This window comes from Carcharodon carcharias, chromosome 18 (assembly GCF_017639515.1).
Source record: "Carcharodon carcharias isolate sCarCar2 chromosome 18, sCarCar2.pri, whole genome shotgun sequence".
NCBI lineage: Eukaryota > Metazoa > Chordata > Chondrichthyes > Lamniformes > Lamnidae > Carcharodon > Carcharodon carcharias.
Window position 1 is genome coordinate 50508231 of NC_054484.1, and position 16064 is coordinate 50524294.

General features: G+C 40.9%; 1 protein-coding gene across 5 annotated transcripts in view; it reads right to left on the bottom strand.

The window, feature by feature from the left end:
- LOC121290558 (SR-related and CTD-associated factor 4-like) overlaps positions 1-16064 on the bottom strand; it is a 103568-nt gene that overhangs the window by 24773 nt on the left and 62731 nt on the right. For 4 of the 5 annotated variants that reach the window (XM_041211091.1, XM_041211093.1, XM_041211094.1 and 1 more), the window contains 7 exons: positions 14841-14961; positions 10779-10958; positions 10600-10691; positions 7546-7736; positions 7061-7161; positions 5024-5137; positions 4340-4496 (listed from right to left, as the gene is read on the bottom strand). In XM_041211091.1, coding sequence (XP_041067025.1) covers positions 4340-4496; positions 5024-5137; positions 7061-7161; positions 7546-7736; positions 10600-10691; positions 10779-10958; positions 14841-14961 — 956 coding nt within the window. Of the gene's footprint in view, positions 1-4339; positions 4497-5023; positions 5138-7060; positions 7162-7545; positions 7737-10599; positions 10694-10778; positions 10959-14840; positions 14962-16064 lie in introns of all 5 variants that reach the window. The other variant, XM_041211092.1, reaches the window with a different exon arrangement.

The window sequence follows — 16064 nt, forward strand, 5'->3', positions numbered from 1 at the left end:
ATTGCTAAGATCAAAATTGGACAGTGTACTCCAGGTGTAGCCTCATTAATATATAATTACAGTTATCTTTTTTAATCTAATACTCCAATCCCCTTGTAATAAAGGCTTAACATACCATTTGCTTTCCTAATTGCTTGCTGTACCTGTATGTTAACATTGTGATTTATGTACAAAGACACCCAGGTCCCTCTGAATACCAACATTTCCCAGTTTCTCACCATTTAAAAATATTCTTCTTTTTAACTTTTCCTACTAAAATGGATAACTTCACATTGAATATACCATGTTCTTATTCACTCACCTGGCCTGTTCTTATTCTTGTACCCTCCTTCATAGTTTACTTGCTCACCCAACTTTGCATCATAGGATATTAAAAACATGCTGGAATCAAATCTGACATTCTACAAGTGACTGAACACAAAGTATAATCTTCTGTCATTAAAAGTTTGTTTTTATACTGGCCCCTGACTCAAGCGCTTTTTTAGTTCAGGACTGGTTCAAAGATTGCTGCAAAAAAAGCTAATTGTGTTCACCATTATTTATGTACAAACTTTTTGTCTAATTTTTCTCTCCTTCCCAATCCAATCTTACTTTCCCTCTTTATTTTGCTATCTGAATTTAATTTGACATTGATTTCACTGTTCTAACTTACACTTCCAGAAATACTGATTCTTCAATATGATTGGTTAAGGACACACACAGTTGCTTGCCTTGTTCTCAGGCCCCAGATAAACAGTACAGGGCATTTACAGCAATTTACTGTGAGCACTATGGGCAAGTGCAAGGCCAACAAATGGCTGGCATCATTTGTTCATCACTCTATTTTTTATTAATTCACAGGATGTGGGCGTCGCTGGCTGGGCCAGCATTTATTGCCCACCCCTAGATGCCCTTGAGAGATGGTGAGCTGCCTTTTTGAACCACTGCAGTCCATGTGGCGTAGGTACACCCACAGTGCCGTTAGAGAGGGAGTTCCAGGATTTTGACTCAGTGACAGTGAATGAATGGCGATATATTTCCAAGTCAGGATGGTGAGTGACTTGGAGGGGAACTTCCAGGTGATGGTGTCCCCATCTATCTGCTGCCCTTGTCTGTCTGGATGGTAGTGGTCGTGGATTTGGAAGGTGCTGTCAAAGGAGCCTCAGTGAATTCCTGCAGTGCGTCTTGTAGATGCTGCTACAGTGCGTCGGTGGCGGAGGGAGTGGATGTGGTGCCAATCAAAAGGGCTGCTTTTTCCCCAGACAGTGTCAAGCTTCTAGAGTGTTGTGGGAGCTGCACTCATCCAAGTGGGGAGTATTCCATCACACTCCTGTCTTGTGCCTTGTATATGATGGAGAGGCTTTGGGAGTCAAGAGGTGAGTTACTCATCGCAGGATTCCTAGCGTCTGACCTGCTGTTGTAGCCACAGTATTTATATGGCTAGTCCAGTTCAGTTTCTGGTCAATGGTAAGCCCCAGAATGCTGATAGTGGGGGATTCAGTGATGATAATGCCATTGAACATCAAAGGAGAAATGGTTGGATTCTCTCTTGTTGGAGATGGTCATTGCCTGATACTTGTGGGGCGTAAATATTACTTGCCACTTGTCAGTCCAAGCTTGATATTGTCCAGGTCTTGCTGCATTTGGACATGGGGTGCTTCAGTATCTGAGGAGTCAGGAATGGTGCTGAACATTGTGCAATAATTGACGATCATCCCCACTTCTGACCTTATGATGGAAGGAAGGTCATTGATGAAGCAGCTGAAGATGGCTGGGCCGAGGACACTACCCTGAGGAACTCTTGCAGTGAAGTCCTGGAGCTGAGATGACTGACCTCCAGCAACCATAAACATCATCCTTTGTATTAGATATGACTCCAACCAGCGGAGAGTTTTCTCCCTGATTCCCACTGACTCCAATTTTGCTTGGCTCCTTGATGCCACGCTCGGTCAAATGCAGCCTTGATGTCAAGGGCAGTCACTCTTACCTCACCTCGGGAGTTCAGCTCTTTTGTCCATGTTTGAACCAAGGCTGTAAAGATGTAAACAGGTCAGGAGCGGAGTGGCTCTGGCGGAACCCAAACTGGGCGCCAGTGACCAGGTAATTGCTAAGCAAGTGCCGCTTGATAACACTGTCGATAACTCCTTCTATTATTTTACTGATGATCAAGAGTAGGCTGATGGGGCAGTAATTGCCCAGGTTGGATTTGTCCTGCTTTTTGTATACAGGGCATACTTGGGCAATTTTCCACATAGCCAGGTAGGTGCCAGTGTTGTAGCTGTATTGGAACAATTTGGCTAGGGGCGTGGCAAGTTCTAGAGCACAAGTCTTACTATTGCCAGAATGTTGAGGGCCCATAGCCTTTGCAGTATCCTGTGCCTTCAGCTGTTTCTAGATATCACATGGAGTGAATCGAATTGGCTGAAGACTGACACCTGTGATGTTGGGGACTTCATGAGGGGGCCGAGATAGATCATCCACTTGGCACTTCTGGCTGAAGATGGTAGCAAATGCTTCAGCCTTTTCTTTTGCACTGATGTGCTGGGTTCCTCCATCATTTGTGAAGCCTCCTCCTCCACGAAGTTGTTTAATTGTCCACCGCCATTCACGACCAGATAGGGCAGAACTGCAGAGATTAGATCTGATCCGTTGGTTGTGGGATCGCTTACTCTGTCTATCACTTGCTGCTCATGCTGTTCAGCACACAAGTAGTCCTGTGTTATAGCTTCATCAGGTTGACACCTCATTTTCAGGTATGCTTGGTACTGCTCCTGGCATGCCCTTCTGCACTCTTCATTGAACCATGATTGATCCTCTGGTTTGAGGGTAATGGTACAGTGGGGGATATGCCAGGTCATGAAGTTACAGATTGTGTTTCAATACAATTCTGCTGCTACTGATGGTCCACAGTGCCTACATCAGTTGCTAGATCGGTTCAAAATCTATCCCATTTAGCATGGTGGTAGCACCACACATGATGGAGGGTATCCTCAAGGTGAAGGTGGGACTCCGTCTCCAAAACGACTGTGTGGTGGTCACTCCTACCGATACTGTCATGGACAGATGCATCTGCGACAGGCTGGTGAGGATGAAGTCAAGTACGATTTTCCCTCTTGTTGGTTCCCTCACCACCTGCCGCAGACCCAGTCTAGCAGTTATGTAATTTAGGACGTGGCCAGCTCGGTCAGCAGTGGTGCGACCGAGGCACTCTTGGTGATGGACAATGAAGTTTCCCACCCAGAGTACATTCTGCACCCTTGCCATCAAATGGTGTTCAACATGGAGGAGCGCTGATTTCATCAGCTGAGAGAGGGTGGTACGTGATTAAATGGCAGGAGGTTTCCTTACCCATGTTTGACCTGATGCCATGAGACTTCACGGGGTTCAGTCAATGGCAACTCCTTCCTGTCTGTATACCAGTGTGCCATCACCTCTGCTGGGTCTGTCCTGCTAGTGGAAGACACATACCCAGGGATGGTGATGGTGTTTTCTGGGACATCATCTGTAAGATATGATTCCATGAGGATGACTATGTCAGGCTGTTGCTTGACTCATCTGTGAGACAGCTCTCCAAATTTTGGCACTAGCCCTCAGGTGGTAGTAAGGAGGACTTTGCAGAGTCGACAGGACTGAGTTTGCCATTGTCGTTTCCAGCGCCTAGGTTGATGCTGGGTGGTCCGTCCGGTTTCATTCCTTTTTTTGAGGCTTTGTAGCTATTTGATACAATTGAGTGGCTTGCTAGGCTATTTCAGAGGGCACTTAAGAGTTAAGCACATTGCTGTGGGTCTGGAATCACATATAGGCCAGGTCAGGTAAAGAAGAGACATTAGTGAACCATATGGGTTTTTACAACAATTGCCAATGGTTTCAAGGTCACCAGTAGGTTTTTAATGAAATCAAATTGCACCATCTGCCTTGGCAGGATTCGAACCCAGGTCCCCAGTGCATTACCCTGGGTTTCTGGATTACTAGTCCAGCGACAATACAACTACACCTCCACCACCTCCCCAAATGCAAAACTCAATGCAAAACCTGGCCCAATCGAGTAATTTGTCACTGCCAGGCTGGTAAACTGTAGGCCAGATCGACTGGTTCTAATGCAGTCGCCAGTTTAACTGAAAGTGAGGATGTTCCACATGAATTCATTGCTAACCGAACCAATGGAAATGAGAGTTTTTTTTTTGCTGGAGTCCTTACCTGCAGCATCATTAGCAAAATACTCCGAAGCTTACATGTTCCTTCACAGGACCTCAACACTGATAGTTAGTTAAGACCACAAGATAAAACAAAATTCACCCAATTTATTCCTGAAGAAATTTATTGAATAGACAAAAAATGCAATAATGACGCTGATGCTTACCTGGACAAAGAGTTTCATTGTCCAGCATTCCTCCTTCACACAAACGCTCCAGTTCTTCAGGTTTAACTTTATCCCATGGAATATAAGATACCCCAAGCTCTACATCCCAAAACTGTTTGTATTCTGTTTTCATTCCCTTGTTTAAGGCCCAAGCAATCTGAAAAGTAAAGAACTTTATTTGGTACACATCATCCCATAAATTACTCAAAAGAAAATCTTTATTTGCCCCATTAGGGAAAGTTATGAGGCCTATCTTCCCCCTCATAAGTGTTACCTTTGCTTTACAATATATCCCCTACGAGTATTACTGATGTTTCTTCTGCAGAGAATGTTTGAAAAACCATTTCAGAAAGAACCTGTTATATAAACACAACAGGGACGGTGCTAGGTTTCTGGCTAATTCCCCAAAAAGGATTTACTTCTTTGCTGCAGCCCGGTATCACATTCTACCGTTCAATAAACAAATATATTTACAAGCATCGTTTCTGTAAAAAGAAAAAAAAATGGAAGAATTGTATTTCTATCCTAATTCTATTGCACTGTAACCTAACATTCTACATACATGGCGTGCACAACATAAAAATCAGGTCATCAAGTTTAATCACTGAAAAACCAGCTACAGTTATGGCGTTTAGAGAAGAAAAATTTATTTTTGTAAAATTTAGCACCATATACAGTGCATACCTTTATAGGCTTTTGATTGACTTTGAACGTCCCTCTGCTCAGCTTCTGTAAGGCTCGGTATGCATCTTGTCTATGAACCATCACAATGTAAGCACAACCTCTTGGAGGAATCATCTGTGATACAACACAAAATAGATCAAAAGACCTAACAGAATCCCAAGTGAAAGTACCAATATGAAGGAAAACACAATCAAATTAAACATACGCATTCTGATAACAGATCATCAATCTAAAACATTAACCCTGTTCTCTCTCCACAGATGCCACCTGACCTGTTGAGTGTTTCCAGCATTTTCTCCTTTTGTAACAATTCATTACCAAGTTCCAATTTGTTCTGGCAGTAAATGTTGTTTTCAATCCAATTATGAATAATTTTCATACACCTGGGCCACCACGTGATAAGCAGTTAAAGGGATAAAGGGAAAATAACAAATCTTTTATTTCTTCAGCTTAAAGGGAAAATAAAGTTTTATTTCTTTGTAATGGTACTTTTTATTTCTACATTGACCTGTTATCTATAACAGGAGCATTTATATTAGAAGGAATATGGAACTAATATTTAACATTGAATATGCATTATATATGGAATGAAAATGTTAGTTATTTATAAAGGATACAAATATGAAAGCATGCATGAGAAGCTAGTTTCAAAGGGACAGGAAAGTGTAGCAAGTTCATAGGATGATGCAGTGCAGGAGGCCTTGATTGTGTTGTCTCTTTGCAAAAGCCATCCAATTAGTCCATATCTCTACCCTTCCTCCTCTGCCCTGCAAACCCTTTCCCCCTCAAATATTTTTTAAGGTATTATTGAATTTGCTTCCACCACAGTGCACTCCAGATCAGAACAATGGGCTGTGTAAAAATAATGCTCATCCTGCCTCTGATTCTTTACCAATTACTTTAAATGTGTGCCCACCGCTGACTCTTTTGCCTCTAGAAACATATTCTCCTTATTTACTTGATCAGAACCATATTTGATTTTGAACACCACTAATAAATGTCCCCTAAATCTTTTCTGCTTTAACAAGGACAGCCCCAGTTTCTCTAGTCTCTCCATATAACTAAAGTCCTGCATCCCTGGTACCATTCTAGTAAATCTCCTCTGCACCTTCTTTCGTTACAACATTGCCTCTGGTTTGAATTCAGCATCAAATAGCAGGTTTCCTTCCCTAAATAACTTTAGTGAGCTAGTTGGGTTTTTACATAGTTTCATAGTCAGCATTACCAATGAGGTTTTTTGATTCCAGATTTATTAACTGAATTCAATTCACAAACTGCCAAGGTGGAATTTGGACTCATGTCTTCAGATTATTAGTCCAGGCCTTTCAATTACTAGTCCACCAATAAAACCACTATACTATTATACCCGCCCCAAATCGAAAATCTCACTGAAGAAAAATCACAAATGCCTGAGAAACTGAACTGTCACACTCCTGCAATAGGTGGGGGTGCTCTTCTTAAGATTCCATTGTCACGTCCTGCACCTGGCTGTGCTCTCCTAACTGCTAAGTACACCATTGCATTAAGTAGCATATTAAAACAAAAGGTGATTTTTTTGGAATGATTTCTATAAATTATTTCAGGACCAAACAAGCTAATTTTCAATAGCACATTAACTTCAAAATGCACTTACACCACCCCCCACCCCCGACCCTGTTAATCCACTGGTAACATCACTTAATTTCCATCCAAGCGGCTGCATAGATGTCAGCAACACTCAAGTGTTCATTTTACACATGTGAACTGAGAGTGTAAGGCAGCAAGCTTTGCAGCAAAACAGGTGTAATTCTGGTCTCACTTAACATCTAGATTTAAATACCCTCCATCGTGAATCAGTGTATGGAAATTGAGGACAGGAGCCATGGCTGATTTTTCATCCCGTTCACTAACCTATAGCTACTGAAATCATCTGGAAGCCATATGTTCTGAATCCCTCAATCACACAGCAAACAAAGTATTTACACATTGAGTTAGTCTGTGAACACACAATTAATCCAATGTGACAATAATTTTCAGCCAGGGATAAAATATACTTACATTCAAAGATTCTATCTGGCCAAATTCTTCCAGAAGATTTGCAACATCCTGTTGAGTTGCTCTCTTGTCCAGCTGTCCTATCCAGAGTGTTGTGCTGCAAACTGGAGACATGACGTTGAAAACATTGAGCTCAGAAAGCTGGATTTTAGTAGTATGAGAAAACACATTTTGTCATAGATTTGGGCTAAAGGAACACAGTGAGAACCGCAAATTTAGAGGTTAAAGCACTCGCTTCACTTCCGTTGACTGGAGGATAAAGAACCCTTTAAGATAAATGAATGAGGTGTTTTATATATGAATAATTCATCACTTTTTAATATTGTAGGAATGCTAATATTTTAATTATAAAAATTACATACACTATTTTGCTGTTTATGGGACAATGAAAATTCTAACAAATTATTGTCATGGCAAAGTGTTTCTTTAAAAAATGGATGAAATATGGCATGGTACAATGGATTTTCCTCCAGATTCAAACTACTTACCGCTAACAATTTTAGACTTAATTGGTGGAAGTCCTTTTTGACGCCGTTCTCTCTCCTTCTCTCTTTCACGTCGTTCTTGAGATCGCGATCGAGGAGAGTGCCTCCGTCTTTCTCTGGATCGTGATCGAGAACGCTTATGTCTTGACCTTCGTGACCTAGACCCAGACCGAGAACGTCTCCTCTTTGGTGATCTGTGGAAAATATATATGTTATATATCCAGTAAATAAAACAATCTTCCAAGAAATAATAAAATGCAGTGTGTTCACATGAGCTCTTACAACTCCATAACAGCTTTTACTTTAAATATCAATTATTTTAATAGGTCCCTACTTTTTGAATTTAGTATTTCTACTATGTTCTCATTTGCTGTCCCTTTTTACATGCAAATATACATGCTGTTACACTGACGGAAAGCACGGCTTTCTACACTGAAGGCAAGGCTAATCCTATGGGATGATATGAATATAAGAAAAAGGAGTAGTAGGCCATTCAGCCCTCCTCCACCATTCAATATGATCATGGCTGATTTTCTACCTCAATTTCACCTTTCCACACAGATCTCATTTTCTTGGGTATCCAAAAATCTATTGATCAATGTCTTGAATATAGTTAATGACTAGGCATCCACGGCTCAGCGAGGAGGAAAATTCCAAAGAACCACAATCCTTTGAGCAGAAATTTCTCATTTCAATCCTAAATGGCCAATTCCTTATTCTGAGACTGTGATCCCTAGTTCTAGATTCTCCAGCCAAGGAAAACATTCTACCAGCAGCTAACCTATCAAGTCCTCTAATAGTAAAGTTCAGTATGAGAACACTATTCCTTTATTTGATATTAAGTAAACCAATTTGTAGGTTTACAATGATCATCTCACCAAATAATCTGAAAAGATTATCTATCCTGTGCATACAGTGTTGTCATCACTTCCAAGTTACAGTGCTGTTGAACTCAATGGTATCAGTTAAAGATGAGAATGGTAAGCTAATGATCAACATTTTGTAGCCCCTATTCAAAGGTTTCTTTTAATACAAAAATGTTTTGTTAGTAACAAAACAGTTGACGGTTAGGACAGTTACACAATAGGCTAGACCCTATCACCAATTTGTCCCAACAATGTGATTTAATTATCAACAATTTTTGGCACCAATGTCAATTCTTCCATTTTCAATACACTACACAAGACTGGGCATTAGTGCTGTGAACTCTAGACAGATCTGTGCTGGGTACCCACATTCACTAGAGCCCAAATTGAGACCACATTTATTGATCTCATCTAGGATTCTCAAAGCCATCACAAACAGGACACCTCAGTCTTGATGAATTCAAACCAGGTCCCAAAGATGAAAGGAAGCTGTGTACAGTCAATCAACAAGTGTCTTTTTTGCTGTATTCCATCAGCATCTTAATTTAAAAAAAAATCTAAATCTGTGTGTTTGTATATCAGGCATTAACAATGTTACCTCGCACTCAGCTGTGCCAGTCACTCCCATTAGGGCTACCTGAAGATAGCAATGCTGAAATGCCAAAATTATGACCATGTAACATTCACTTGAATGAAGAGTAACATAGTTAATGTGGCTGCATGTCAAGTTTTCTGTCTGAATTGGACGAATAAACAGCATTGAGAGTACACAAAATGCTGTGCAACAGCGAGAATTCTCCAGAGTGTACAAGAAAGTTGAAACTATTATGCAGCTTAGTGGCTAAATATCTATACCCCCAACAAAGACACCAAGGATTGTATTTTAGCATTACCATTTGCATTTCAATTGCTGGACAAAGTTTCAACAATCTCCACGAGGTAATCATGGAGGCCATTCATTAAGATGGATGGTAGCATAGTGGTAATGTTACTGAATAGTAATCCAGAGGCCCAGACTAATGAGTTCAAATTCTACCAAAACAGCTGGGGGAATTTAAATTTAATTAATAAATCTAGATTAAAATGCTAATATCATTAATAACGAAACTACTGCATAGCCGGAAAAACTCATCTGGTTCCCCAATGACCTTCAGGGGAGGAAATCTGCCATCATTACCCAGGCCCATCTATGCAAGTCCAGATCCACAACAATGCGGCTGGTTCTTAACTGCCCTCTGAAATGGCATAACAAGGCATTCAGTTGCATCAAATTACTGCAGAAAAAAAAATATTGCGGGTGTACCTACACCAAGTGGACTATAGCAGTTCAAGAAGGCAGCTCACCACCTTCTGAACGACAACAAGAACGAAGAAAAAAATGACATTGAAAACGGCCATTAGAAAACTAGATTCTCACTTTTTAGGACCCGTATTGCTACGTGATAATGAACCAGTGAAATTCCACTTAAATGGTACCCAACAGAGAATTTAAAATGATTACATATAATTAAGATTATATCTGAGTAAGGAAAAACTCCAGATAATGTGTAAAGTCCATAACAGTGTAACATTATTAGATGGCTTAAATGTGTGACCATCTGGTTGGGAAGCTGTTGTCCTAAGCTATGATAATATTTTTATTTATCTGCATTTTTCTGATTGGTCAGTGGGTTTATTTGGTGGGTGGATCTTAGCACTTCCAGAGGCACATGGGGCATGCAGAAGACTGGAAAACAAGAAGCATGTGTGACTATCGCATGGTTATTGGCAGCAGGGTTCAGGGGTGATCAGTAGAGAAATTAAACAGCAGAAGGTAATGGGAGCCCAACAACAAAATTACCCCGGCTAGAAGGATTGTGCAAAGCTGGGGATATGGATGGCATGGGACAGGTAACATGTGAAGGATAGAAGGAAGGGCACAAACGGCATGGGAGGAATGAGGGGGAGGGGATGGCATGGGAAGCTTGGAATTAGTTAAGTACACTAATTTGACCACAAATGCTTCACAAGTCTCTGGTAGTCTAACCATAAGCAAGGGTACAGTGAGCCAACTGTTAGGTGAGGGAAAATGGATGAGATACTGAGTCCTGAACTATTTGTTTATTTTATTGAATTCATAAATTTAAGACTTTTCAAGTAAATGGGCAGATTACAAGTACTTAACACAGTATTACTAATCTGTTTTACTAACCTGGATCCAGACCGAGTACGTGATCTTCTATTTTCAACACTACGACGTTTTGTTTCTCGTGTGTCAGGCTTTTCAATCTCCATATCTACTTCCTTCAAATCACAAGATTATGACCATTAAATTATGACCCACAAAAGTAACTCTCACATTACAAAATTATTAGTTAAGTGAAATCTCACCTGTTGTTGTTGCTGTTGTTGTTGCTGTGGTGGTGGTGGTTCACTTGGAGTATGGTAGTCTTGCTGAAAAACAGGCTGTATAGGTGGCGCTGGTGGCATAGCAGGCTGAGGCATAGCTGCATATGGATGAACAGGAACCATCCCAAACGTTGGTAACTGTCCATTGGGAGGTGGGGGCATCTGAAATAAAACAAAGTAAATTAGTATATGTAATATTTAACAAGAATATTGCAAAAATGCACTGAATGTACCATTGTTTTGCACTAAAGGAAAATTCTAACCTTGGATGTAGGAGTGTATCTTGCAACGACAGATACTTAGACACACACTATGGTGAGGCAAGATAAGCAAGAAGGAAAATCAACAGATAGCTGATCCTTTAAAAGATTCCACAGCTAAAACCTATGTGATCTACCATCACTGTATCTGGAATACCACTTATTCAAAGGTCAGATTTAATTTTCTTAATTACAGGGAGGAAAATAAATCCTTTGTACGTGCAGATAATAAAATACACAATCTTAAATAAAAAAAACCCCATCTCTTTAGAAACCTCCAGACTGCTCCCCTTTAAACTATGGCACCACACCTCAAATTAATGGCATAGAGACTTGTCATCTAGCCAGTCAGCAAAGGGTCAGATATGCTTAGTCCTTTAGGACACTTCTGAGATGGTGTTAAAAATTTCACCATCTTTTTCACAATAAAAATTCCATATGCCAATGCTTTCCTCTTTTCAACCATAGATGGCTCATGTAGAACTTGACAGAAATGTGAAAAATGGTTGCTTTGTGAGATATTTTATTTCACCAAATCAAAAAATCTCTTCTGTGTAAGCACTTTATAACTACTTTTCCAAAAAAAAAAACTAACCATTCGTGGAAATCAGTCTTTAGAAGGTTACCAAAAAAGCACTGCTGCTAAGAGCATGAGGGCAAAAAGACCATTCTTATTCAGAGTACTGATTAATACAGCTGAAAGATTGCTTGCCTGAAAGGGTCTCCCTTATTATTCATTCCATACAAGTACTATAACTTCTCACCAAAGGAAATAAATAACCTCTTTTAAGAGGTTACTATGCTTATCATACTTTACACACCAACTAACCAGTCCCTTATTTGTTATATAACCCACTGTAGATTATTTCCATTGGTTCTTCATTTACAGCTGCAGAATAAGATCATTGTGTGAAGTTGTTTGTGTAATTTGGTTAAGTATCAAGCAAATATGAAGGGTGGATGATGACATTCTTCCCGTGGCTCATCCTGTTACAAGATCTCAGATCACAACTATTGTCACCTCAAAATGACACCAAACTTGCCTTTAAATCTGCTTCATGACCTAATTCAATTGTAAATGTACTGCTGAAGATTTCAGTACAACAGTATATGCAAGAATGCTACTGAGCTCCAATCAGTACAAACCACCAGTCTACTGCTCTTTCCTCATCTATGGTTTGACAACTTCCCCAACAGTCAACTCAGGTCAACAATCATCAATGGTGGCATCAAAATTCCTGTTGGTGGAGTTTTAAAAAAGCAAAGACTGAAAAGTCCATCAAAAGTCAATTGACACGAACATCAGGTAGATTCAGTCAACCACTGATGCCTTCAACAGAGTTACAGGAACTATTAAAGCTACCACAAACAGTACATCTTGGAAGTTTAGAAAGGCATACAGGAAGGATGAAAATCTGGTCCCCCACCAGGAATAGTTGCTGAACATGAACCCAACCACAGCCACAATGCTGGAATCCTTGAACTCAGTGAGATGATAAGATGGAAGAACTTTTTGGAGAAGACTAACTTTACACTCCAACAGGAAAGCATTGGCTGTGCACTCTAGCAACTTGGTGGGGCAAACCTCACCTATAAACACAAGTCTGACCACTGCAGCAGACACTATTGCATCCTACTTGATACAAGCATCAAAGGCTTCAGTAGACAAGAAATTTCAAAGCCAGGTGATGCATCAATTTCCGACAAACTTCATGGCAGCACCAAGATGGTTAACTATGCCTGATCCAATCACCCTGGGCAAATTGAGAGCCGCTCTGTTGACAGCCAAATCTGGAAAAGCAGCAGGTCCAGTGGGTATTTATCCAAAATTCTTAAAAGCACTGGGACCCAAAGTGAAGAGACGGTTTATCTACTTCTCTGAGACATTGGGAGCCAGTAAAATTCCATCAGTCTGCAGGGGTTAAAATAATTGCCCCTTTAAAGCAGCGAAAGAATGCTTGTGAGGCCTCTAGCTACCATCCAGTCTCCTCTGCATTTGTTACGAAGTGCTGGGGAGTCTAGTAAATGGACTACGGACTAGGATCAAATTGGCTTCCAGAACGGCCTCAACTGCAGTGCTAAGTGGCAGTGTTAACAACATAAAACACATCGAAACAAGCTTCCAGTGCCAACTCAAGACTGACGTAGTACTTGTGGCCCTGAAAGCAGGGCATGGCAGGATATGGAATCATGAACTCCTTTTCAAGCTCCTCACCTTGTAACCTTGCAAAGCAATGATCTATTAATGAACTCCATCCTTAGCAACTGATGCTGAAGTGTGTAGATTTGCAGTGAGAGCAGATAAAGGACGCTGAACAACTAACTCTCACAGGGTTCTGTCTTGGCACCTAACACTTACAAAGAATACATTGAAAAGAGCCCTGCAAATTCATTTATGATGATAAGATTGCCTTGGTCAAGCAAAACAAGAATCTATTGATTACTGAGTTGATCCTTTTTTTAAATTTGTTGGATGTTGGTATCACTGGCAAGTATAGCATTTACTGTCCACCTCTCATTGCCCTGGAGCATATGGTGGTGTGCCACCTTCTTGAACTGACGTATTTGGCCAGTGATTTGCAGAGGACGGACACCTACTTCCACTGATGTTGCCCTCAGCCAAAACCTCAAAAGGCCTTCAATTTGACATTCCAGCTCAACAACCATCAAGCAATCTAAGCCCTGAGATTCTCATTCTGTGGCATGGAGGCAAATCAGGCCAAAAACCCCTCCTATTTAGGAGTCACGCTTGACCACACTGTCATGTAGACAACACCTTCAGAATCTCAGGAAAAAATTAAGGCCAACCTGCACCAGAGAGTCACCAGATCCAGATGAACACATGTTCAAGCCCTCCATATGACAGCAATTGCCCCAGTATATTCTACAACAGCAGAGTATATACTCTCCTGCATGGCAACTAAGCCCACATGTCAAATTCCTTGATGTCCAGCTGAACTCTATAGTGGGAATTAATACCAGCACACTTTTATTGAAACCAACATCCTGGCTACCTGTGCTTGCAAACATTGCACCGCCCCACCTACACCTTGGATATATATAGTCTCCACAACATATAACCACAGCAGCACAGGTATGTTCATCCATGTCAACTTGATCAACCCAGAAGGCCATTTCAGACCATCACCAAAGCCCCTCACCAACCCCGATGACTGATAGTGTAATGCTTGGCAGAACTGCGACATACTAAACAAATTCCTTATAGAGGCTCCACACTGCAACCCACAAACCTTCTTCACAAACAGTGGAATAGTATCAACTGGCTTAGAACTGGTCTTGGTAGATGCTGCCAGCTTCTCCTGTCGATGGAAGGAAAAATCATGTAACTGCAGGGCTCTTAATTGGACTCTGAAGCACATCATGGAACATGTCCCACAGAGGGAATCTGCAGGCAGCCTGCAAGATATCCACAGTTGTAGTGGAAGCTTTGGCCTGGTTACCTAACTTTGAGAAGGTATTTGATTTGTTTTTGCTGCTATCAAAATAAAGAAGGGACCGCTAGAAATTTGGGTTTTGGTCAAATGAGACCTCATGAATGTGGAGGTATACACTGTTTAAAGTAGGGAGAACTATTAAACTTGTCTATCCACTCTGGGTTAGTACAATCCAAATTTTATTCAGCATTGCACATAATATTCACAATGCTAGCATGTCTATATATCCTAATGCGGTAATTATATGTGCAAAGATTCAACTGAAAAATATTCTTATTCCAGATTTCTGATGAGCTGCACAGGATTTTAAACTCATTATATTCTCTAACCTGCTGTTGCAATGTCTCCTGCTGGAGTCCCATCAAAGTCTGCTGAAATTGTTCCATATTTGGCAGTCGAATCCCAAGCTGCTGATACATAGGTGGCTGTATAGCTTCCCCAGAGTAGCCACTAACATTAAACAGATGAAATGTTAAAAAGTTAGTTCAAATTAATACGTTCAGACAAGCATTTAAAATACCTACAAAACACTTGCAATTCTTATTGAAAAATTATATTAAACATTTTCATAAAATAAACACCTTGCAATTTTTTCCAATAAACTTCATCATTAATTCTAATGAATACTGTAATGCCCATCATGGTGAGAAAGTGCAAGAGTTACTTCAAGTCCAATTAAGTTAATTAATTTTGTAAAATATCAGGTTTTTGTTAAAAGTAAAAAGTAATCTTGAAGCTGGATTATCAGCAAGCGCTTAACAGCTTCAGTCCCCTCAACAGGTTTCACAGAATCACAGTGCAGAAGAGGCCCTTCAAGTTTGCACCAACACATGAGAAACACCTGACCTACCTACCTATCTGGTCCATAGCCTTGAATGTTATGACGTGCCAAGTGCTCATCCAGGTACTTTTTAAAGGAAGTGAGGCAACCCGCCTCCACCACCCTCCCAGGCAGTGCATTCCAGACTGTCACCACCCTCTGGGTAAAAACGTTTTTTCTCACATCCCCCCTAAACCTCCTGCCCCTCACCTTGAACTTATGTCCCCTTGTGACTGACCCTTCAACTAAGGGGAACAGCTGCTCCATATCCACCCTGTCCATGCCCCTCATAATCTTGTACACCTCGATCAGGTCACCCCTCAGTCTTCTCTGTTCCAACAAAAACAACCCAGTCTATCCAACCTCTCTTCATAACTTAAATGTTTCATCCCAGGCAACATCCTAGTGAATCTCCTCTGCACCCCCTCCAGTGCAATCACATCCTTCCTATAATGTGGCGACCAGAACTGCACACAGTACTCCAGCTGTGGCCTCATCAAGGTTCTATACAACTCCAACATGACCTCCCTACTTTTGTAATCTATGCCTCGATTGATAAAGGTAAGTGTCCCATATGCCTTTTTCACCACCCCACTAAAGTGCCCCTCTGCCTTCAGAGATCTATGGACACGCTCGCCAAGGTCCCTTTGTTCCTCAGAACTTCCTAGTGTCATGCTGTTCATTGAATATTCCTTGTCAAATTACTCCTTCCAAAGTGTATCACCTCACACTT